Raw genomic sequence first — 22,674 nt, forward strand, 5'->3', positions numbered from 1 at the left:
CAGCATCTTAAACCCAACTTAGGAGACCCCCTCAGAACCTCAAACCCAATTTCAGAGACCTCTCCAGAACCTTAAACCAAATTTTAGAGACCTTCCAGTAGCTTAAACCCAACTTCAGAGACTCCAAAAGCTTATACCCAACTTCAGAGACCCAGAACCTTAAACCCAACTTCAGAGACCTCTCCAGAAGCTTAAACCAAATTTCAGAGACCCTCCAGTAGCTAAAACCCAATTTCAGAGACCTTTCAGCAGCTTAAACCGAACTTAGGAGACCCCCTCAGAACCTCAAACCCAACTTCAAAGATCACTCCAGAACCTTAAACCAAATTTCAGAGACCTTCCAGTAGCTAAAACCCAACTTCAGAGATCTCTCCAGAACCTTAAACCAAATTTCAGAGACTCTCCAGTAGCTAAAACCCAACTTCAGAGACCTTTCAGCAGCTTAAACCCAACTTAGGAGACCTCCATGGAACCTCAAAGACCTCTCCAGAAGCTTAAACCCAATTTTAGAGACTTTCCAGTAGCTAAAACCCAATTTCAGAGACCTTTCAGCAGCTTAAACCCAACTTAGGAGACCCCCTCAGAACCTCAAACCCAACTTCAGAGACCTCTCCAGAACCTTAAACCAAATTTTAGAGACCTTCCAGTAGCTAAAACCCAACTTTAGAGATCTCTCCAGAACCTCAAACCCAACTTCAGAGACCTCTCCAGAACCTTAAACCAAATTTCAGAGACCCTCCAGTAGCTAAAACCCAACTTCAGAGATCTCTCTAGAACCTTAAACCCAACTTTAGAGACCTCTCCAGAACCTTAAACCCAACTTCAGAGATCTCTCTAGAACCTTAAACCCAATTTCAGAGACCTCTCCAGAACCTTAAACCAAATTTCAGAGACCTCTCCAGAACCTTAAGCTCAACTTTAGAGACCCTCCAGTAGCTAAAAGCCAACTTCAGAGACCTTTCAGCATCTTAAACCCAGCTCAGGAGACCCTCCCAAAGCATCCAGCCCAGCTCTGAGCCCCCGTGGGAGCTTTCCCAGCCAGGCCAGGTGAAAGGTGGGATTTGGCCGCGCTGATTCCCGTGGTTTTTTGGGATTTTTTTGGGATGCAGGTGCTGATGGAGACGCTGGGAGCGCTGGGAGCTCAGTGCCGCTGGGCCGCCTGCAACATCTACTCCACCCTCAACGAGGTGGCCGCTGCCCTGGCCGAGAGCGGTAAGGAAACGGCTCCCTCTTCCCTGGAATTCATCGGGAATTCTGCCTGGGTTTTAGAGGGAATTACGCCTGGGTTTTAGAGGGAATTTTCCCTGGATATTAAGGGAATTTTTCTGGGATTTTATAGGGAATTTTTGTGGATTTTATAAGGGATTTCTCCTGGATTTTACAGGAAATTCCTCTTGGATTTTATAGGGTATTTTTCCATGATTTTGTAGGGAATTCCTCCTGGATTTTATAGGGAGTTTCTCCTGGATTTTATAGGGAATTTTTGTGGATTTTATAGGGATTTTTTCCAGGATTTTATAAGCAACTCTTCTTGGATTTTATAGGGATTTTTTAGTGGATTTTATAGGGAATTTTTGTGGATTTTATAAGGGAATTTTTGTGGATTTTATAGGGAACTCTTCTTGGATTTTAAAGGGATTTTGTCCAGGATTTTATAGGGAATTTTTGTGGATTTTGTAAGGGATTTCTCCTGGATTTTACAGGTAATTCCTCTTGGATTTTATAGGGTATTTTTCCGTGATTTTATAGGGAATTCCTCCTGGATTTTATAGGGAGTTTCTCCTGGATTTTATAGGGAATTTTTGTGGATTTTATAAGGGATTTCTCCTGGATTTTATAGGGAATTCCTCTTGGATTTTATAGGGAGTTTCTCCTGGATTTTATAGGGAATTCCTCCTGGATTTTATAGGGAGTTTCTCCTGGATTTTATAGGGAATTTTTCCTGGATTTTATAGGGATTTTTTCCTGGATTTTATAGGGAACTCTTCTTGGATTTTATAGGGATTTTTTCCAGGATTTTATAGGGAATTTTTCCTGGATTTTATAAGGGATTTCTCCTGGATTTTACAGGTAATTCCTCTTGGATTTTACAGGGTATTTTTCCATGATTTTGTAGGGAATTCCTCCTGGATTTTATAGGGAGTTTCTCCTGGATTTTATAGGGAATTTTTGTGGATTTTATAGGGATTTTTTCCTGGATTTTATAAGCAAATCTTCTTGGATTTTATAGGGATTTTTTCCAGGATTTTATAGGGAATTTTTCCTGGATTTTATAAGGGATTTCTCCTGGATTTTATAGGTAATTCCTCTTGGATTTTATAGGGTATTTTTCCGTTATTTTATAGGGAATTCTTCCTGGATTTTATAGGGAGTTTCTCCTGGATTTTATAGGGAATTTTTCCTGCATTTTATAGGGAATTTTTGTGGATTTTATAGGGAATTTTTCCTGGATTTTATAAGCAACTCTTCTTGGATTTTATAGGGATTTTTTCCAGGATTTTATAGGGAATTTTTGTGGATTTTATAAGGATTTTTTCCTGCATTTTATAGGGAATTCCTCTTGGATTTTATAAGTATTATTTCCATGATTTTATAGGGAATTTCCCCAGGATTTTATAGGGAATTTTTCCTGGATTTTATAAGCAATTCCTCTTGAATTTTATAGAAAATTTCTCTGGCATTTTATAGAGATTTTTTCCTGGAATTTATAGGGAATTTCTCCTGCATTTTATAGGGAATTTTTCCAGGATTTTGTAGGGAATTCCTCCAGGATCTTAAAAGGAATTCCTCCAGGATTTTTTAAGGAATTCCACCTGCATTTTACAGGGAATTTTTCCTGCCCCATCATTTATCACCTCTTGGAGTTTTCCCCCTTTATTCTCTCCAGTTTAGAACAAACCTACAGCACAAAAACCAACCTTTTCCAAAGCTCTGGAAATCCTGGAATGTTTATTTTTCCTGGACAAATCCTTGGTAAAAATGTCCTTTAATGAGCTGAAACTGGAAGTTGCTTTGCTCAAAGAAACGAAGCTAAATTTGGTTTAAATTCCATCATTTGGGGCATAACTCGGCTGAAAGGGAGAATTTTGGGGGGGGAAATGGAATTCCCAAAGAAGTTCAGTGGAACTGGGAAATCCTGGGTGTGTCCATGGGTTTTATCTGGGAAAATCCAGGGGTTTTCCCTAAATCCAGGGATTTTTCCTGTGTAAGACCAGGAATTTTACCTGGATAAGGCCAAGGATTTTACCTGAGTAAGACCAGGGATTTTACCTGGACAAATCCAGGGATTTTACCTGGACAAATCCAGGGATTTTACCTGAGTGAGACCTGGGATTTTATCTGGGCAAGTCTAGGGATTTCATCTGGATAAATCCAGTGATTTAACTGGATAAATCCAGGGATTTTACCAGGACAAGACCAAGTATTTTACTTGGGTAAATCCAGGAATTTTACCTGGATAAGGCCTGGGATTTTACCTGGATAAATCCAGGGATTTAACTGGATAAATCCAGGGATTTAACTGGATAAATCCAGAGGTTTTAGCTGGATAAATCCAAGGATTTTACCTGAGTAAGGTCAAGGATTTTACCTGTATAAATCCGGGGATTTTACCTGAGTAAGGTCAAGGATTTCACCTGGATAAATCCAAGGGTTTTACCTTATTGATTCCAGGGATTTCACCTGGATAAATCCAGTGATTTAACTGGATAAATCCAGGGATTTTACCTGGATAAGGCCTGGGATTTTACCTGGCTAAATCCAGGGATTTTACCTGGCTAAATCCAGGGATTTAACTGGATAAATCCAGAGGTTTTAGCTGGATAAGTCCAAGGATTTTACCTGGATAAATCCAGGGATTTTAACTGAGTGAGGCCTGAGATTTTACCTGAGTAAATTCAGGGGTTTTACCTGCATGAGGCCAAGGATTTTGCCTGGGCATGTCCAGGGATTTCACCTGGATAAATCCAAGGATTTCACCTGGATAAATCCAAGGATTTTACCTGGATAAATCCAAGGATTTCACCTGGATAAATCCAAGGATTTTACCTGGATATATCCAGGGTTTTTTCCTGGGCAGGGCCAAGGATTTTACCTGGATAAGGCCTGGGATTTTACCTGGGTAAATCCAGGGATTTTACCTGAGTGAGGCCTGGGATTTAACTGGATAAATCCAGAGGTTTTACCTGAGTGAAGCCTGGGATTTTACCTGGATAAATCCAGGGATTTCACCTGGATAAATCCAGAGATTTTACCTGGATAAATCCAGGGATTTCACCTGACTAATTCCAGGGATTTCACCTGGATACATCCAGGGATTTCACCTGGATAATTCCAGGGATTTCACCCGGATACATCCAGGGATTTTACCTGGGTAAGACCAGGGATTTAACTGGGTAAATCCAGAGGTTTTAAATCCAAGGATTTCACCTGTGTAAATGCAAGGATAAATCCAGGGATTTTACCTGAGTGAGGCCTGGGATTTTACCTGGATAAATCCAGGGGTTTTACCGGACTGATTCCAGGGATTTCACCTGGATAAATCCAGGGACTTTACCTGGGTAAGACCAAAGAATTTACCTGGGTAAGTCCAGGGATTTCACCTGGATACATCCAGGGATTTCACCTGGATACATCCAGGAATTTCACCTGGATACATCCAGGGATTTCACCTGGATAAATCCAGAGATTTCACCTGGATAAATCCAGGAATTTCACCTGGAGCTCTGGGACCGCCAGGAGAAGCCAAACCCCCCATGGCTCTCGCTGGCCAAAGCCGAGTAATAACTCAACACATCCAAAGAAATTAACACATTAATTAATAACTCAGGATCCAAGAGCTGATTCCCAAGGGATTTTCCTACATTAACCCCTCCCTCCCTGGCCAGGATTCCCTGTGTTTGCCTGGAAGGGCGAATCCGAGGACGATTTCTGGTGGTGCATCGACCGCTGCGTCAACGTGGAGGGCTGGCAGCCCAACATGGTGAGTTGGGAAACGCCTGGAAAATTCCCACCTGGAGAGGAGGAAAAGGAGGGAAGGGCAGCTAAAAAATCTCCTGGATCTCACCAAGCGAGGTTTTGTTTCGCCGTTTCCAAAACCAGCTGCCTTCATGCAGTTTTTTGGGGTGTTTATTTCGATTTCAGCTGCAGTTCAAACTGCTAAAAATGGCTCCAAAACTGTTTTTTTGAGAATGGTTTTTCACCCTTAAATTCTCACCTTTGCTTGAGGTGATTTTTGGGAACAAAGGCCAGATTTTTCCATGATTTCAACACTTTAAACCTCAGGTACCCCAACTCCCTTTTTATCCTGCCCTTGTTTCCAGGGAAAACAGAGAACCCGGAATGGGGCGAGCAGAATCATTTTCAGTTCTCAGATGTGCTGTTTTCATCACATTTCCCCAAAAATTTTGGAGCCCTGGAGCTCCTGATTTAAATATGAGGAGTAATCAAAGGTGGAAACGCGGATCTGAGTTGGGTTTTTGCCAATATTGGCTCGTTTGAGGTGGGATTTTTGTCCCTTTTAAAAAGAACCAGGAATGTCCCAAAAATCCACCCCCGAGGTATCAGACTGAGTCTAGACACGAGAGCAGCTCTTTGAGGAATAATTTTCCATCCAAAATGTCACTTTTGGAAGGAACCAGCGTCCCAGAAAATGCGGATTTTTGTTTTCTTCATTCTGGGACTATTTTTAGACCTGCTCCCAGAGCATGGAAATGATTGAGGGAGCACCAGGAGCTTGGATCTGTTCCCAGAGATTTTGCTGGATTTGGGAGATCCGTGGTTTTAGAGATAAGAAATAGGACGCTGGGTGAGGAGCAGGGTGTGAGAAGGATCTTAAAGCCATGGAATTATGGAATGGTTTGGGTTGGGAAGGATCTTCAATCCCATGAATTCCACAGGGACACCTCCCATTATCCCAGGGTTCTCCAAGCCCCATCCGGCCCAGCCTTGAACATTCCAGGGATCCAGGGGCAGCCACAGCTGCTCTGGGAATTCTGTGCCTCATTTTTCCCACAATTTCTCCCTATTCCTTGGAAATCGAGCCATTCCCATTCCAGGAATCCTTCATTGGAAGGGCTTTGGGAATTCTGAGCTTCAGGGGAGGGCTCCTTCTGGACAGGAGTGGTTCAGGGAAAAAAGGTTTTTTTTTCCTTGAAAAATATGGAATCTGTGAGGTTTCCTTCATGGAAGAGCCTCTCCAGGGATTTTCTGCTGGAGAAAATATTGGAAAGGCTGAGAGAGGGAGGAGAGAAGCTCCAGCTTTTCTCCAGGAAAAATTACTTCCATCTTAAATAAAGTGGGGGTTTTTTTTCTTCCCAAAAATCCCTGCCTGGAAGAGCAGGAATGAGGCCAAACAGCCTGCAAAAATCTGGGAAAACTGCAGGAATATGGGATGGGCTGTTGGATGTCTGGGGGTGCCTCCCAGCAAATCCCAGCCCCTCCAGGGATCTCCTTGGTGGGGTTTCCATCCCTTGCTCTCCCAGGAAAGGAGAATTCCTTTCCCAGGAAATTCCCTTCCCCAGGAAAGAGGAACCTGCCTGGGGCTGGATTCTCTCTTGGAAAAGGGATGAAGTGCTCCGTTAAACAGGGATTAAAGGATTAAAGATGTCCTGGGAGACTGGGAATTCTGAATTCCTCCCTGGCTGGCCCAGGAGAGCTCCCAGTTCCATGGATGGGACACGGAGCCGGGAATGGATTTCCTGGAGATTCCTGCCCAGCTCTGGCAGGACACCCGGAGCTTCCCGGGCGTTCTGGAGGAGCAGCTGCTCCCCTGAGCTCGCCACGGCGGAAATTCCGGTGATTCCGAGATTCTGGAGAGAGGTGGGAACAGAACACGGTGTTTCCAAGGAATTCTGTGTCCCTGGATGGTGGAGGAGGAGGAGGAGGAGAAGGAGAAGGAGGAGGAGAAGGAGAAGGAGAAGGAGGAGAAGGAGAAGGAGAAGGAGAAGGAGAAGGAGAAGGAGAAGGAGAAGGAGAAGGAGAAGGAGAAGGAGAAGGAGAAGGAGAAGGAGAAGGAGAAGGAGAAGGAGAAGGAGAAGGAGAAGGAGAAGAAGGAGAAGGAGAAGGAAAAGGAGGAAGAGGAGGAGGAGGAGGAGAAGGAGAAGGAGGAGGAGGAGGAGGAGGAGGAGGAGGAGGAGGAGGAGGAGGAGAAGGACAATGATGCAGTGAGAAGTCTTTGGCATCAGTGTATGGAATTTGCAAGGATGAGGAGGATGAAGATGAGGATGAGGATGAGGATGATGATGATGATGCAGTCGGAATTCCTTGCATTGGAGTAGGGAACGTGCAAAGAAGAGGATGAAGATGATGATGATGATGATGAAGTGAGAAGTCTTTGACATGGGTGTAGGGAATATACGAGGATGAAGAGGATGATAATGAGGAAGACAATGATGATGATGGTGATGATGATGATGGTGGTGATGGTGATGACGACGATGATGATGATGGTGATGATGATGGTGAGGATGATGATGATGACGATGATGATGATGATAATGATGACAATAATGGTGACGATGGTGATGATGATGACGATGATGAGGATGACAATGATGGTGATGATGGTTATGATGATGATGATGATGATGATGATAATGATGATAATGATGACGATGGTGATGATGATGAGGATGACAATGATGGTGATGATGGTGATGATGATGATGATGATGATGATGGTGATGACGATGATGATGATGACGATAATGATGACGATGGTGATGATGGTGAGGATGATGAGGATGACAGTGATGGTGATGATGGTTATGACAATGATGATGATGATGATGATGGTGACTCTGAGGATGATGATGGCCGCTGTGCTCTCACCCTGGCCAGCCCCTGGCTGCTTCCCCTGCCCTGGGTGACGTCTGCTCCGTGTTTTCTCTGGAATCCAGCAGGGTTCTCACGCTTCCCACCTTGCCCAGGCCACCGGGGCCTCCTGGAGCCAGGACTTGGCAAAATCCACATTTGGGATTTTTGCTTTTCTCGTGCCTTTTCTTCTTCAGGGGATCCCTGTGAGCCCAGCACCTTCCCCGGGTGCCATTCCAGGTGTTCCCATACAAGTAAAACTCACCAAACTCTTGGACATCTCTTTTCCCTGGAATTCTGAGATTCCTGGGAGTTGTTTTCCTGTCTGCCCTTCCCAAGGCAGTTTTCCAGAGGGCTCCTCGCTCACCTCCAACGTTTTCATTCCAGCAGTGGCTCCGTGGCTGCCCCAGCTGACTGTGGCTGGTTTTATTCCAGATCCTGGATGACGGGGGAGATCTCACCCACTGGATCTACAAGAAATATCCCAACATGTTCAAGAAGATCAAGGGCATCGTGGAGGAGAGCGTGACCGGGGTCCACAGGTAACGGGACGGAGAAGTTTGGGGTAAAACTCAACCCTCCAGCACCTGGGCTCTGCTTTTCCCTCAGCCCAGGCCTGGCTTTCCATGGAAACTGCTTCCCACCCCCAGCAGGACACCTGGAATTGCTCTGAATTCCCGAGGAGAGGAGCAGGGAGGGTGTCCAGGTGTGCTTCTCCACCTGTGGGGTGGGAGGAGATGGAAGATGGAGAGGCTGAGGAGGAAGCCGAGAGCACAGCCCTGACCTAAATCCGTGGGAAAAAAATTGGGAAGAGGAACGGAGTCATTTTTTGGGGAAGGGAGAACCTCAGAGATGAGCGAGTGAAATCCCTCAGTCCCTGGCAGGAGCAGCTCTGGGATTTGGGAGGTGTCCAAGGAGCTTTTCCATGGAATGAATCCCATTAATCCCATGGAATTCCAGGAGCTGAGGAGAGCAGCAGCTTTGTGCTGTGTTCTTGCTGCAGGAAGGGCTCAGAGCTGGGTCTGGAACAGGGAAATGAAATGTTGGAGCTGGGAAGTGGCTCCGGGTCTGCACCAGTGGGGGCAGGAGAAGGACTGATGATATTTTTAGGATCTGAAATCCCAGTGTGGGAAGATTTCCAGAGGAAGGTTCTCCTTCCCAAGGGCTGGAGCAGGGACAGGATTTTCAGACTCATTTTTAGTGATTTTCCAGCTCTGGGGAGTCCAGGCTGGGCCCAGAGCTGGGAGCAGGGGAATGCTGGAGAAGGGAAGGATCCAGGGAGAGCTTCCAGCACATTCCAGGACCTGCAGGGGCTCCAGGAGAGCTGGAATTTGGGAAAGGCCTGGAGGGGCAGGAGTCAGGAAAAGCTTCCCACTGGGAAAGGGGAGATGGGGGTGGGATTTTGGGAAGGAATGAGGCTGCCCCTGCATCCCGGGAATATCCAAGGCCAGGCTGGACACTGGGACAGAATCCAGTGTCCCCAGGGTGTTTGAGGCCCTTTCCAGCCCGAATTCTGGGATTCTGGGGATGGATTCCCGGTGGATAATCCCGTGTATCCGTGCCAGGCTGTACCAGCTCTCCAAGGCGGGGAAGCTCTGCGTGCCAGCCATGAACGTCAACGACTCCGTCACCAAGCAGAAATTCGACAACCTGTACTGCTGCCGGGAATCCATCCTGGATGGGTGCGTGGGGCTCCCGCAGGGAACGGGGCAATTCCCGGCGGGAATGGGGGAAATTCATACTGGGAACGGGGAGAATTCATACTGGGAACAGGAGGAATTCACACTGGGAACAGGGGGAATTCATACTGGGAACAGGAGGAATTCATACTGGGAACAGGGGGAATTCATACTGGGAACGGGGAATTTCAACAGGGAACAGGGAGGAATTCACACCGGTAACTGGAAGGAATTCCCACAGGGAACAAGGAGGAATTCCCACTGGGAACTGGAAGGAATTCCCACAGGAATTCCCACTGGGAATGGGGAGGAATTCCCACCGGGAATGGGGAAGAATTCCCACTGAGAACAGGGAGGAATTCCCACTGGGAACGGGGGGAATTCCCAGCGGGAATGGGGAGGAATTCCCACTGGGAACGGAGGAATTCCCACCGGGAATGGGGAGGAATTCCCACCAGGAATGGGGAGGAATTCCCACCGGGAATGGGGGGAATTCCCACTGGGAACGGGGAGGAATTCTCACCAGGAATGGGGGGGAATTTCAACAGGGAATTGGGAGGAATTCACACTGGGAACTGGGGGAATTCCCATTGGGAATGGGGAGGAATTCATGCTGGGAATGGGGAGGAATTCACACTGGGAATGGGGGAGAATTCCCACCAGGAATTAGGGGAATTCACATTGGGAATGGGAATGAATTCCCACAGGGAACAGGGGGAATTCCCATTGGGAATGGGGAATTCCCACAGGGAATGGGAAGGAATTCCCACAGGAATTCCCACGGGGAACAGGGAGGAATTCCCACTTGGAACAAGGAGGAATTCCCACAGGGAATGGGGAAGAATTCCCACAGGGAACGGGGAGGAATTTCAACAGGAAATGAGGAGGAATTCCCACAGGAATTCCCACAGGGATTGGGGAGGAATTCCCACAGGAATTCCCACAGGGATTGGGGAGGAATTCCCACAGGAATTCCCACAGAGCTCTGCTCTGCTGCCTTTGGATCATCTCGGCTCAATCCGTGTGTCAGAGGAGAAGGAAATCCTTCCTTCCTTCCGTCAGAATTCCTGTCCTGTCCCTCCCCTTGGGATAAAATCCACCCGTGTCCCGTGTGTGACTCAACATTCCTGCCCTTCCTTCTTCCCCTCTTTATCCCTTTCTTTTCATGGAATTTGGTGTCCGTGTCCTTCCAGCCCCAAATTCCGGCCCAGTGGGGCTGGGACAGGTTTTGTCCTTGTTGTGACATCGTTTGTGGCACAATCCAAGGAATTTGATCCAAGGAACGGGGAACAGTGATGGGAATCACCATGGGAAATATGGGAATGGAATTCCCAGAGAAGCTCTGGCTGATCCATCCCTGGAAATATCCGAGGCCAGGCTGGATGGGGCTGCTTGGAGCAGCCTGGGATAATGGGAGGTGTCCATGGGATGGGATGGGATCCATGGGATGGGATGGGATCCATGGGATGGGATGGGACGGGATGGGATCCATGGGATGGGATGGGATCCATGGGATGGGATGGGATCCATGGGATGGGATGGGATCCATGGGATGGGATGGGATCCATGGGATGGGATGGGATGGGATGGGATGGGATGGGATGGGATTTGAGGACCTTTCCAACCCAAAAAAATCCTGGAATTCAGTGGAAACACCTCGAGGGGTAAATTGGGATTTGGCCCAGGAGCTGAAGACGGGGTCGGGGCGGATGAGAGCAGAGGTGCCTTAGAGCTGCTGTGGGTTTTTAGCTGAATTCCCATGGAAAAGATGAGGGAATTTCACCTTCCCTGCACCGCTAACCTATTTATTCCAGAGCTAAAAATAGCCTGGAATGTAGGACACGCTCAGGGAGGGAGCAGAAGGAAACCAGGGGAAGGTTTGGGAAAAGCTCTGGGATTCTGGCAAGGAGCTCCCCCTCCCCTGCTGCTCCTGGGGCTCTTCCTCGAGGGACAACAAAAATCCAGTTTAAAGTCCTTTTGGGGAGGATTTTCCAGATTTTGGGAGTTGCAAAACAAAGAGTAAATGAATAAAAATCAACAACAACAACAAAAAAATAAGGGCTCCAAAGCCAAATTCCATCCTCTTAGTTGGAAGAAAGAAAGAAGGAAAAGGAAATTTTCCAAGTGGAAAAGGGAATTTTTAGGTGGTTTTTGGTTTTTCTCTTCCCCTGGAATTTCAGGGACGCAGGATCCAGCCGTGGATCCATCCTTGGAGCAGCTCTTGGGGCTGGGCTGGAATTCTGACCTTTAATTGTGGTTCTCCTTTTTCCTCAGCCTGAAGAGGACAACGGATATGATGTTTGGAGGGAAGCAGGTGGTGGTTTGTGGCTATGGGGAGGTAAGGGACTCCGTTTTCCCAATTTTTCCCCGATTTTCCCCATTTTCCCACCGGGAATTCCGTGTGTAAAATCAGCACAGCTTTCTCCACCCTCGGGGTCTTCACTTTGCACCTGCAGGACCCTCCAAACCTCAGGAGTTGGCCACAAACCTGAAAGTTTTCTTCATTTCTTTGTTATTCAAGAGATGCCAAAGCTGAAACTTTAAAAAAAAAAATAATTAAATGTTCAGAATCTCTTTAATATCTGGATATCAGCATGCCCGGATAGTGATATAAAACATATTTGTATAATTTTAATATTCTGTTTAATCTGATTTTACTAAAATCAGAGGTTCTGAAGATGTTCTGGGCATTCCAGTGTGCTCAAGAGAGAATTATTGATTTATCCCTTCACCCACCCTCTCTCCATGTGGGAATATTCCCCTTTTCCCAGTTTTTCTCAGGACCTGTTCACAGCAGTTGCTGTGGGTGCTCTACAGGGATTTTTTTTTTTTATTTTAATTTAAATTTTTATTAATTTTAAGCTGGAGTGGGTCCGTTTTTCCTGCTGTAATCACATTTTGGGGAATTTTTGGTCGTTTACCTTGGATTCCCTGCACTGCCTGTGCTGGGCAGCTCGTTAACCCTCCGAGGTTAATTACCCCTAAAGCTTCCTGAGTGGGGCAAAGGCTCCAGGAGGTTCTGGAACTTCCCATGGGATCTTTGGAATCTCCTGTTGTGGTGCATTCCAGACCTTGGGATGTTCTGGGGGGAAAAACAATCCCTGGCACCAAAACCTGGGAGGTTTTAGTGCCTCTCTTCCCTAAGCCAGGCCTAAACCTCAGATTGCTCCAAACCCAGGGGTTTGATGCACAGAAATGGGGTTTAATCCCTCCAGAGGGCTGGGAAGGGGCTGGGAAGAGTCTCCCGGGGTTGTGCATCCCTTGGGAATTGCGGGCTCAGCCGCTCTCCGTCCCTGCTCCAGGTGGGGAAGGGCTGCTGTGCTGCCCTCAAGGCCATGGGCTCCATCGTCTACGTCACCGAGATCGACCCCATCTGCGCCCTGCAGGCCTGGTAAGGGCTCATCCCCCCTGGAATTCTGCGTTTCCCGGGAAAGCCGCAGCCGGAGCCCGCTCGGTTCCCAAAGGGATGCCGGGGAAAAGGGCAGGGGTTCCCTGCGGCCACAGCTCTGAACTGGGGCTGGGAAAGGGGTCCTGCCCTAAAACATCCCCCAGATTATCCCATCCCATCTCAGATATCCATCCATCCTTCCATCCCATCCCAGAAAAGGGTCCTGTCCTAAAACATCTCCCAGATTATCCCATCCCATCTCAGATACCCATCCATCCTTCCATCCCATCCCATCCCAGATATCCATCCTTCCATCCCATCCCATCCCAGATATCCATCCTTCCATCCCATCCCAGAAAAGGGCCTTGTCCTAAAACATCTCCCAGATTATCCCATCCCATCTCAGATATCCATCCTTCCATCCCATCCCATCTCATCCCATCTCAGGAATGGGCCCTGTCCTAAAACATATCCCAGATTATCCCATCCCATCCCATCCCATCCCATCTCATCCCATCCCAGATACCCATCCTTCCATCCTACCCATCCTATCCCATCTCAGGAAAGGGGTCTGTCCTAAAACATCGCCCGGATTATCCCATCCCATCCCATCTCAGACACCCATCCTTCCATCCCATCCCATCCCATCCCATCCCATCCCATCCCATCCCATCCCATCCCATCCCATCCCATCCCATCCCATCCCATCCCATCCCATCCCATCCCATCCCATCCCATCCCATCCCATCCCATCCCATCCCATCCCATCCCATCCCATGGATCCCATGGATCCCATCCCATCCCAGTGAAGGGCTCTGCCCTACAACATCTCCCAGTTTATCCCAGCAGTTCAGGGATGTGCCTTGCAGGGATTTTTGGGATGGAGCTGCTCCAGGGCTGTGCCCCCCTCACCCCTCCCAGAGCCCTCGCTGGCACCAGGACACCCCAAAAATCGCTGAGCACCCCCCAAGGTCCGACCTCAATCCCTCCACACGCATCCCAAGGATCCCAAAAACACCCAGAGCCCCCCAAGCCCTCACTCCTCGCTGGGTTGGTGTGGTGAGAGGGTTAATGAGCTCTAATTAGCAGAGCTGATGAACTTTTTTGGGCATTTCCAGCAATCCCTTTTCCCTGCACGAGGCAGCAGCAGCACGGGGCCCCTCTCAGGAGGAGCTGGCAGTGAAGGGAGAAAAAAAAACCTCAGGAAATGGGGACAAGCAGCAGAAAAAGAAAAAAAATTACCTTTTTTTTTTTAGTAACTGTGATTTTGCAGCTTGTGAGAGGCACAGGAAGGAGCTCTGGGAAGGATTGTCAACAAATCCCAAAAAAAAACCCCCTCGTTATCCCTGAGCTGGCCTTGCTGGGAAGGGCTCAGCACCTCTGAAGGTTCTGCAGGTGCCTCAGGAAGGATTTGGGGGTTGTTGAGAGGCGCCTGCAGCTTTGGGGAGGTTTTTAGGATGCTCTGGATCCATCCCAAGCTGGATTCTGAGCAGATCCAGAGCTCCTGGATGTTCCTTGCAGGAGGAACAGCTCCAAATAAACCCATAGGGGTCGAGAATTGAGGTTTGACAGGACACAGGGAACCCCCAAAATCCCTCCTCACTTCTCCTCCCAAATGTCCCAAATCCTCCAGAAACTCCCAACGGCTCCGTGGCCCTTCAGGAAGTCAAAATTGGGATCTGGGCTCACTTTTTCCCCGTTTTTCCTCTCAGCATGGACGGATTCCGGCTGGTGAAGCTCAACGAGGTCATCAGACAGGTCGACATCGTCATCACCTGCACAGGTGCGGGGACAGGAGGCCGGGAAATCGGGGTTCACACCCCAAAACAGGCCCCAAAGGGGCAGGGCGGGGCATTTATCCGGGATTTTGGGCAGGGAACAAGAACGTGGTGACCAGGGAACATCTGGACAGGATGAAGAACAGCTGCATCGTCTGCAACATGGGGCACTCCAACACCGAGATCGACGTGGTGAGCGCGGCTGACAGCGGGGCCTGGGGACACGGGGCTGGGGGGACACGGTTTGGGGGGACTGTTTTAGGGTGATGGGGTTTGGGGTGACACGGTTTGGGGTGACAGGGTTTGGGGTGACAGGGTTTGGGGCAATGGTGTTTCAGACTGGCATTTTTGGGGCAATGGTGTTTTGGGTGACGGTGTTTGGGACTGACAGCATTTTGAGGTGATGGTTTTTTGGGCAATGGTGTTTCAGACTGCCATTTTTGAGATGATGGTGTTTGGGGTGACAGTGTTTGGGACTGACAGCGTTTTGGGGTGACAGTGTTTTGTGGTGACAGCATTTTGGGGTGATGGTTTTTTGGGCAATGGTGTTTCAGACTGGCATTTTTGGGGTGATGGTGTTTTGGGTGATGATGTTTGGGACTGACAGTGTTTTGGGGTGACAGCATTTTGGGGTGATGGTGTTTGGGGCAATGGTGTTTCAGACTGGCATTTTTGGGGTGATGGTGTTTGGGGTGATGGCATTTGGGACTGAGCGTTTTGGGGTGACAGTGTTTGAGGTGACAGTGTTCTGGGGTGATGGTGATGGTGTTTTGGGGTGACAATGTTTTGGGTGACAATGTTTGGGGTGACGGTGTTTTGGGGTGATGGTGTTTGGGACTGACAGCATTTTGGAGTGATGGTGTTTGGGGCAGTGGTGTTTCAGACTGACATTTTTGGGGTGATGGTGTTTGGGACTGACAGTGTTTTGGGACAATGGTGTTTTGGGGTGACAGCATTTGGGGTGACAGCGTTTGGGGTGACGATGTTTTGGGGTGAAGGTGTTTTGGGGTGACAGCGTTTGGGGTGACAATGTTTTGGGGACCCAGCAGCAGCTGTGTCTGTCCTGAGGAAGCCCCTGCAGGAGATAAAATCCACCCCCCGTGTCTCAGACATGTCCCAGTCCCTCCTGGACCCCAAGGGATGCGGGAAGGGACACCCAGCACCCCGAGCCCTGCCCTTCCCTCGGGATTTGGGAATCCTCCAGCCCAGGTCGGTGCCGTGGCACCGTCAGGAATCCCAAAATCTGCTCACCTGTGCTTGGGGATGAGCAAAAAACCAGAGGAGCCTCGCCTGGAGAATTCCAGAGAATTCCCATGGGTTTGGAGGCGTTTTCCAGGCTGGAAGGAGTGGCTGCAGGCACCAGGGTCCAGCTGGTGACCGTGAATCCTCCTCAGCAGATCTTGGGCAGGCAGTGGTGGAGCTTTGATGTGTTGAGATCATAAAACCAGGTCATGAATCACCGAGGCGTCAGCGGTGTGGGATTGGGATGGGATCCGAGGGATCGCTGCCTCTTCCCATCCCTTTCCTGAGGTGAAAATCCCTTTCCTGAGGTGAAAATCCCTTTCCTGCCGTGACGTTTTCCAGGCCAGCCTGCGCACGCCCGAGCTCACCTGGGAGCGGGTGAGGTCCCAGGTGGATCACGTCATCTGGCCCGACGGGAAGAGGATCGTGCTGCTGGCAGAGGTGAGAGGAGCAGCAGGAATTGCAGCTGAGGGATCCCTCTGGCTCATGGAATTTGGCTCATGGAATCCTTGAGGCTGGAAAACCTTGGCTGAGACCATGGAGTCGTTCCCAGCCCTGCCAAAGCCACCACGTCCCCCCCAAGTGCCACATCCACAGGGCTGTTAAATCCCTGCAGGGATGGACACTCCAAACCTCCCTGGGCACTTCCAGGGCCACCCTTTCCATGGAGAAATTCCTGCTGCTGCCCACCCTGAGGCTCCCCTGGCCCATCCTGAGGCCGTTCCCTCTCCTCCTGTCCCCGTTCCCTGGGATAAGATCCCAAATCCCCCCCGGCTGGGATTTGTGCAGAGCCAGAAATCCCCTCTGAGCTCCTGGGATGAAGAAAAGCTCCCCTGTTTTGATTTCCCCCACTCCAGGGTATCTCCCACAGGCAGATTTCCGCTCCCTAAGGGCAGCCACCCCCTGGTGATGGCTGGGACACGGTTCCTGTCCCTCCTGTGGGGTCACAAACTGCCTTTGGTGCCCTGTTAACCACCAGATTCTGCTTCCCAGGGCCGCCTGCTGAACCTGAGCTGCTCCACCGTCCCCACCTTCGTCCTGTCCATCACGGCCACCACACAGGTGAGGGGGGCTCGTGCTGGCCCGGGAGCAGGCCCTGCCCTGGGGGACAGCAGCCACTGACCCGAGTGTCCTCTCCACAGGCCCTGGCTCTGATAGAGCTCTACAACGCTCCCGAGGGCCGCTACAAGCAGGACGTGTACCTGCTGCCTAAAAAAATGGGTAACGACGACCTTCCCGCTGCCTTCCCCTCCCGGCTGCTGGGCCGGGCTGAGAGGTGGCCCTGGGCTGGGTGGTGTCACTGTCACAGTTCAGAGATGGCCCTGGGCTGGACTGTGTCACTGTCACAGTTCAGAGGTGACCCTGAGCTGAGCTATGTCACTGTCACAGTTCAGAGGTGGCCCTGGACTGTGTCACTGTCACAGCTGGGAGGTGGCCCTGAGCTGTGTCACTGTCCCAGTTCAGAGGTGACCCTGAGCTGTGTCACTGTCCCAGTTCAGAGGTGACCCTGAACCGAGCTGTGTCACTGTCACAGTTCAGAGATGGCCCTGGGCTGGGTTGGGAGGTGGCCCTGAGCTGGGTGGTGTCACTGTCCCAGTTCAGAGGTGGCCCTGGCCGAGCTGTGTCACTGTCACAGTTCAGAGATGGCCCTGGGCTGGGTTGGGAGGTGGCCCTGAGCTGGGTGGTGTCCCTGTCCCAGTTCTGAGGTGACCCTGAGCCAGGTTGTGTCACTATCACAGTTCAGAGGTGGCCCTGGCCGAGCTGTGTCCCTGTCCCAGTTCAGAGGTGGCCCTGGCTGAGCTGTGTCCCTGTCCCAGTTCAGAGGTGGCCCTGGCCAAGCTGTGTCCCTGTCCCAGTTCAGAGGTGGCCCTGGCCCAGCTCAGGGGCCTCCAGCAGCTCCTTCCCGCTGGCTCTGGGCTCTGCCCCACCTGTGGAGAGCAGGGGGAGCCTCCCAGGGCAGGGGGTGTCCCAGGGGGCCTCCCCCAGCAGAGCCCCCTCCCGAGGACACCTGGCCTCCAAAATGGGCATTTTGGTGGGAATTTTGAGGCAGGGGTGGCTCATCCTGATCTTGGGGTGAGGTGACCCCTACCAGAGATGTCAGCTGGGTTCTGCCTCAGCCCGGGGCACTCCCTGTGGCCCCCTGGCCTGTTGTGACCTCCCTGTGGCCCCCTGGCCCGTTGTGACCCCCTGTGGCCCCCCTGGCCTGTTGTGACCTCCCTGTGGCTCCCTGGCCCGTTGTGACCTCCTGGTGGCCTCCCTGGCCTGTTGTGATGAGGCCTGGGCTCCTTTCCCCCAGACGAGTACGTGGCCAGCCTGCACCTGCCCACCTTCGACGCGCACCTGACGGAGCTGACGGACGAGCAGGCCAAGTACCTGGGGCTCAACAAGAACGGACCCTTCAAACCCAACTACTACAGGTGCCCTCCCAGCCCTGTCCTGCTGCCCTCCCAGCCTTCTCCTCCTCGTGGTGCCCTCCCAGCCCTGTCCTGCTGCCCTCCCAGCCTTCTCCTCCTCGTGGTGCCCTCCCAGCCTTCTCCCGCTGCCCTCTCAACCTTCTTCTGCTGCCCTCTCAACCTTCTCCTGGTGTCCTCCCAGCCCTCTCCTGGTGCCCTCTCAACCTTCTCCTGGTGCCCTCCCAGCCTTCTCCTTCTCGTGGTGCCCTCTCAATCTTCTCCTGATGCCCTCCCAGCCCTCTCCTGGTGCCCTCCCACCCTTCTTCTCCTCCCAGGTGCCCTCCCAGCCCTCTGCTCCTCCCAATGCCCTCCCAACCTCCTCTCCCAGCTCTGCCATCCTGGTGCCCTCCCTACCCTCTCCCGGTGCCTCCCAACGTTCTCCTCCTCCTGCTGCCCTCCCAGCCCTCTGCTCCTCCCAGTGCCCTCCCAACCTTCTCCCAGTTCCTCCCCACCCTCTCCCCCCAGCCCCGGTGTGGGGTCAGAGGGGCCGGGGTCCAGCCCTGCCCATCCCCGAGCGGATTCCGAGGGCTCTCTCTGCTCGGTGCCGTGCAGATACGGAAGGGCTGGCGCTGCCGGAGCCGTGACGGGAGCGCTTGGCAGGACAGGAGCCCTTTGTGCGAGGCAGCAGCTGTCACCCAGACGTGGCAGATGCCAGCGCCGTGCCACCGGCTCGCTGGCAGCTTTATTTTTAAAGTTTGACGGAGGATGAGGTGGCACAGAGCGGACTCGGCCCCGGGGCTGCTCCCACGGGCTCAGCTCCGCGGCTCCTCTCCCAGCACGGCCTGGGCAGATCCCCAAAATAGTAATTTTCAATGGGAGCCTCTGGATCGCTTCCCTTTCCACAGTTTTTAGCCAGCACTGCTGTGAATTCCCAGCATGAAAATGAAATGGCTTTGCGCAAACGTGGATCTGCTTGGGAGGGTTTTCTCTGCAGGAAAAGGGTTTTTCTTGGCAGGCAGAGAGCACCAAAACACTCCCAGTTTGGGGATTACCGGGTTTTCCCAGATCCTCAGCTTTTTTCCTTGCGAAGTCCTGGTGCTTCCCTGTGGCCATGGAGGAATTCCCTCTGGTTCAGTTCTCTGTGTCTGATTTTGGCCCTGGCATGACCCAGCCTTGAGAGGAGCGAGGTTTGTCCCTGGTTTTGGTCTGTCCTGGTTTGTGAGGAGCGAGGTTTGTCCCTGTTTTTGGTCTGTCCTGGTTTGTGAGGAGCGAGGTTTGTCCCTGGTTTTGGTCTGTCCTGGTTTGTGAGGAGCGAGGTTTGTCCCTGGTTTGTGAGGAGCGAGGTTTGTCCCTGGTTTGTGAGGAGCGAGGTTTGTCCCAGGTTTTGGTCTGTCCTGGTTTGTGAGGAGCGAGGTTTGTCCCAGGTTTTGGTCTGTCCTGGTTTGTGAGGAGCGAGGTTTGTCCCTGTTTTTGGTCTGTCCTGGTTTGTGAGGAGCGAGGTTTGTCCCCTGCACAGAGAGGTCGGGATCCATTGAGGATCTCCAGGAATTCCCTGCACTGAGGGGGAACCACGACCCCTCCAACTTCCCATGAGAACCGAGTCCCTTCCTCAACCATTTCTGTCCTCGGCGTCTCCCCCTCCCCAAATCCACCGTGGCGATGCCGGGGCAGCTCCTCATCCCTTCCCCACTGACCAAAGCCCCGATTTCCCTTCTTTTCCCAGATACTGAGTTCCTGCCGCCGCCGCCGCATCCCGGAGAATCGCGAGGAGCAGCAACAACCACCCGAGTCTTTCTCAACTACTGTACAGGATGAAACCGCGCAAGCTTCCCACGCTAGAGCCGGGCTTGCTGCCATAGTCGACAGTGTGTTTTAGGTTATTTATTTATTAAATTAGAATACTGTTCATGTGGCCTCTGCCACTGGTGTTCGTCCTGCCACGGGACTGGGAGACGCTGGATTTTCTTTCCGTTCCTTTCATTTTTTCTCTTTGGGTTCGTTCTTTTTCGGGGCTGGGAGGACGGGCAAGGCGAGGAGGAAGCTGCTGGAATCGAGCCGTGGAATAGTCCCTTACCCCTGCTCACCCCCGCGCACGGCGGGACCCGGCCCGGGAGTCGCTTTTGGTTTCCTCCACACCCCAGCGCTTCTCCGGCGGCACCGGATGATCCTGGCAGCCGGGGAAGCCAAAATCCCCGTCTGCTCCAGGCGCTGCCGCCCAGCCGGGGGGAATCTGGCTGGAGAAGCCTCTCCGTGTGCCCTGGAAGTGCCCGGGGCCGTGCCCAGCCGGGGAACCTCGCCTTAGCACCGCCCGGAGCTGCGCCCCAGGGTCAGCGCCGGCCGCGGAGAGCCCCGAGGAGCCGGCGCCGCTCCCCCGGCCACGGCCCCGCGGCGTTTTCCTGCTGCTGTCGTTCCGAGTGCCAACCTCTCTGGATGAACCAAAGTCGTGTTCCCGGCGGGGCCGGGGCAGCCCCGGCTGCTGGAAGGGCCTCGCCCACCGATGCTGCTGATGCGCCCGGCGGCTCTTCCCACGCCAAGCAGAGCTCGCCGGCCGCCCGGCTGGGAGGACCCAGGTCCTTCTCCAGCCAAATTTCAGTCCTCATTGGAAAACGTTCGGAGTTTTATTTTCTGGTCGTGTTTGTATGAATCTGGAAATGCCCTTTGGAATGTATGAGACGTCCGCCGGAGCGACCCCCACGGATTCTGTGCGAGGGGAGAGTTCAGCGTCACTAAAACCCTTCGGTCACCTCGAATCTCGATGTGTCAGAGCTGATGGAGAATAAATTTGCCAGAGTTCCCTGTTTGATGCCAGGATGTCCCACCTGAGCACAGGACAGCGTGACCCTTACCAAGGTGACTTCCCAAGTGTCTGACCAAAGTCACCTCTGTCCCTCACGTGGGGAACAACGTGATCCTTCTAAAATGAAACTGCCCAGCACCGTGAGCACAGAAGCCTTTGTCCTCCCTCTTTGGTTCCCAAGTCTCTCATCAACTGCAGATCCGTGTTTTGTCCTCCTGGGCTTCTTTGCCATCATGGAGAACTTTTTTGTGGCAGCTCGTTCACGCACAAGGAAGAGAAAACGGAGGAATTACGGCCTCAAGTGCTTCCCACGGCTCTCAGGAGATTTGGAGTCAGGTTGGCCACAAGTCGCTCATCTCCGGAGCAAAAGTTCCCATGTGCCAGCTTATTCCAAGATTCTCCTCGAAATCTCTCAAAATCAGGAAGGAAAACCTTGAGAAGACCTTGAGGAAACCTTGAAAAAACCTTGAAGAGACCTTGGGAAGGCGTCAGGGCTTTGAGAAGGCCTTGAGGAGACCTTCAGGCTTTGAGAAGCTTCCGCGTAGACTGATCGCTAACCACAGACTTGAAATTCTCTCTGCTCGTTCATTTTACCCAGATCCTGAGAAATTTTGGGTTTTTTGGGAAGAATCCCCTGAGCTGTTTGAAACGCCACAGCCAGGTCTTTCTCCCCGAGCTGGATCCTGGTCTGTGCCAGCCCCCGCTGTTCTCCGGGAGCGTGGGAGCTGCTCCTGGCCCAGGTGAGAACGCGGCCCTGGGGTCACCGGGGCAGAGCAGCTTTGGGAAGAACGGGAATCCCGACCCAACCACAGCCACTTTCCCCTGGAAAAGGCCCTTTCATCCCAACCCCTCTCATCCCCAGAGCTCTGCACAGCCCCGGATCCCTTCATGCCCAGTTTCAACCCCCCTTTTATCTTCCAGGTAGATAGGAAGGGAAAAAAAAATAAAAATATATATATATATATTAATACTAAAATCCCAACTGGCTTTTCCCACCTCGATTTTTAAAGCTCTTCTCCATGTTCTGCTTCTCCTGTAAAAGCTTTTTGGCTCGCTTGGCTTTTTTCCTAATCAACCTGGAATCATATCTTATGATCATCTCTAAATTAAACGTGTAATGGGGTTTGGTTTCTTTTATCTTTTTTTTTTTTTTTTTAAATGTAACACATTTTTCAAGACTTAGGAAAAAAGGAGATTTTAGGTAACACCAGCAAAATCATATAAAGGAAATTAATTCTGTTCTGAATTTTAGAGATAATAAGACAAAACCCGTCATCAGCAGTGAGGAAACGAAAACGTTGCAACCGTAACATTTCAAAAGGATGTTTTAAATATTAATGTCTGAGTGATTGTATTAGATCAGCAATAAAGACTCTGTAATCTCAAAACACAAATAAAACATTGGAAAACTCAGCCCTCTCCCGAGTGTCCTTGGGGTCAGGCGGGGGCAGACTGGGATTTTGGGGGGGAACAAGGAGGGATCAGGGATGGTGCTGGGATGGGGGGTTGTCCCCAAAGCCGGAGCCTGGAGCCGTGTCCAGATAATTCCAGCTGGGAAAGCGGCCCCGGGGCCGTGTCCTTGTGG

At 51.2% G+C, this 22,674-nt stretch overlaps 1 protein-coding gene and 1 long non-coding RNA gene across 2 annotated transcripts in view; both read left to right on the forward strand.

The window, feature by feature from the left end:
* Positions 1-22,502, forward strand: part of LOC131591433 (putative adenosylhomocysteinase 3) — a 69,718-nt gene extending 47,216 nt beyond the window's left edge. The window contains exons 5-17 of the mRNA XM_058862137.1: positions 1,110-1,212; positions 4,887-4,981; positions 8,248-8,354; positions 9,378-9,494; positions 11,766-11,829; positions 12,794-12,882; positions 14,592-14,662; positions 14,755-14,849; positions 16,242-16,340; positions 16,893-16,961; positions 17,042-17,120; positions 18,196-18,316; positions 20,016-22,502. Of these exons, the coding sequence (XP_058718120.1) occupies positions 1,110-1,212; positions 4,887-4,981; positions 8,248-8,354; positions 9,378-9,494; positions 11,766-11,829; positions 12,794-12,882; positions 14,592-14,662; positions 14,755-14,849; positions 16,242-16,340; positions 16,893-16,961; positions 17,042-17,120; positions 18,196-18,316; positions 20,016-20,022 (1,116 nt within the window). The 3' untranslated portion in view covers positions 20,023-22,502. The remainder of the gene's footprint in view (positions 1-1,109; positions 1,213-4,886; positions 4,982-8,247; positions 8,355-9,377; positions 9,495-11,765; positions 11,830-12,793; positions 12,883-14,591; positions 14,663-14,754; positions 14,850-16,241; positions 16,341-16,892; positions 16,962-17,041; positions 17,121-18,195; positions 18,317-20,015) is intronic.
* Positions 17,179-18,164, forward strand: LOC131591444 (uncharacterized). Its single transcript, XR_009280369.1, has 3 exons — positions 17,179-17,295; positions 17,366-17,400; positions 17,606-18,164. It is a non-coding gene; the product is annotated as an uncharacterized LOC131591444 (long non-coding RNA).
* Positions 22,503-22,674: the final 172 nt, after the last annotated feature.

Source organism: Poecile atricapillus, chromosome W (genome assembly GCF_030490865.1).
Source record: "Poecile atricapillus isolate bPoeAtr1 chromosome W, bPoeAtr1.hap1, whole genome shotgun sequence".
Classification (NCBI taxonomy): Eukaryota; Metazoa; Chordata; class Aves; order Passeriformes; family Paridae; genus Poecile; species Poecile atricapillus.